Source organism: Etheostoma cragini, unplaced genomic scaffold (assembly GCF_013103735.1).
Source record: "Etheostoma cragini isolate CJK2018 unplaced genomic scaffold, CSU_Ecrag_1.0 ScbMSFa_1714, whole genome shotgun sequence".
Taxonomy (NCBI): Eukaryota; Metazoa; Chordata; class Actinopteri; order Perciformes; family Percidae; genus Etheostoma; species Etheostoma cragini.
Window position 1 is genome coordinate 30,500 of NW_023265797.1, and position 1,996 is coordinate 32,495.

At 42.8% G+C, this 1,996-nt stretch overlaps 1 protein-coding gene across 1 annotated transcript in view; it reads right to left on the reverse strand.

Annotated features, from left to right (window-relative positions):
- The window catches only part of LOC117940108, a 23,118-nt gene that overhangs the window by 5,067 nt on the left and 16,055 nt on the right, over window positions 1-1,996 (reverse strand). The window contains exon 6 of the mRNA XM_034865491.1: window positions 559-891. Within this exon, the coding sequence (XP_034721382.1) occupies window positions 559-891 (333 nt within the window). The remainder of the gene's footprint in view (window positions 1-558; window positions 892-1,996) is intronic.

A 1,996-nucleotide genomic window follows, 5' to 3' on the forward strand; every position in this document is an offset into this window, starting at 1 on the left:
AACTGTCTCTACTCTGTTAAGCGGCTTTGAGCTCGGGAAAAGCGCTATACAAATTCAATTTATTATTATTATTATTAAAGACCTCCTCAGCTGCCTGGGAGGAGTCTAAAGACCTACTCCTCATGTCATTTTCTCTGCAGTTGTTCATTGATTTCATAACTGTAACACAGTATAGTTTGTTTATACATAGCACAAAGGCAAAAAGAAAACGTTTTATTCAGAGTTATTTCATTTAAAATTTCAAAGGGTTTTGTGGCTCCCAGTGTTTTCTTTACTGTGAGAAATGGGTCCAGACGGCTCTTTGAGTGGTAAAGGTTGCCGACCCCTGTCCTAGTGAAACACCTGGCTCAGTTCTCAGAGAACCAGAGTTACCCTCGTAACCACACATGCTCTGTCCTTCAGGTAACTGGGAGCTGATTGGTAGGAGTCTGGTTCCTATCTGACTCAAGGAACACAATGACAGTCGTCACAGAGTCAGTCCAGAAACAACATGTTGTCAGCTGATCATTTTCACTAAGTTTGGACCAATCATCTTCTCCCATCCTGTAAACAGCTTACCCATGATGCTGAGGGAGAGCACCCGGCTCTCAGAGGAGAAGTTATGAGAGAAAACACGGAGCTGATAAACACAGCTGTAGTTTCCTTGGTGGGCGGGCTCTGCAGCAGGAAACAGGAAGTGGGCAGAGTGATTGACAGCTGGCTGGCTGGTGTTGTGTGCTGAGTTGGAGGAGGTGAAGCTGAGCTGGAAGGAGCCTCCTGGGTACTGTGGCTGGATGGAGCAGCTGATGGTGAAGTTGGAGCCCCAGAACACCTGGAACCCCTGCTGCTGGTCCTCCTCGGAGACCCCGACCACGGAGGAGGACACAGAGATGTTGGGCTGAAGGAGCAGGTCTGGAAACACAAAATAGTTGTGGGACACAAAACTCAGATTGGACAGATAGTCTAGCTAGCTGTCTGGATTTACCCTGCAGAGATCTGAGGACCAGGTCACCATAGTCCTCAGAAATCCACTGTAGTTTAAATCCCAACAGAAAGAAAGAGGAAGGAAACAGAAGATACATGCCTCCGGCTGAATTTCCTGCAGCACAAGAGCAATCCAGGAAGTGGAACGTCAAGAACATAGACCAGCTAACGGGGAACTTCCACCGCCATGAGGTCAGGGTCTAGCTCTGCTCTGGGTTTTACTGCTGATCACTGACTTTATTTAACGTTACAATATTACAGCTGTAAGTTCTCACAACATTGTTGTTTCAATTCAAACAGAAAGACACATCCTCTCCACAGGATCTGGTTTTATTGAAAGTCCCTAAGGCCGCACTGACTTTGACAAAAAGGCTTTTATTATTATATACAGTATAAATATAAAAACATATATTTATATTTTAATTTTGCATCCCCATGTGCACGGACTCAGCTTCAGATGAAGTCCAGTTGAAGGACTTGGTCTCCCTAAAGGCTTTTTAAAGGACCCGGCAGAAAGGCAGTCTGGATATCCCTGGTTTTAAATTGATTTAGGACCCGGTTTAATGAGGACATTGTTATTAGAATATGAAGGAAAGTGTCTCTGTATGTGTGTTGTAGTGTGTATGTGTTGTAGTGTGTATGTGTTGTAGTGTATATGTGTTGTAGTGTATATGTGTTGTAGTGTGTATGTGTTGTAGTGTGTATATGTGTTGTAGTGTGTATGTCAAAGTCAAATCTGCTTTATTGTCAATTTCTTCACAAATTCTTCGAAATTGCGTTTCCCTCTATCCCACGGTGACAAGACATTTTTAACCAATTTGGTCCACACACAAACATAACATTCAAGTAAACAATATAAAAAGGTAAAAATAAGAAGATATATACAATGAGGAAAATAAGAGCAGCAAAATTTGAGTAAAAAATGTGCAATTATGCATACAGTCGACAGTCAATGTAATAGTGCAAAAGTCAGGTGGTAGCATAGTGGTGCCGGTTATGTAGAGCAGCAGAAATGTGTTCACAACACGACAAC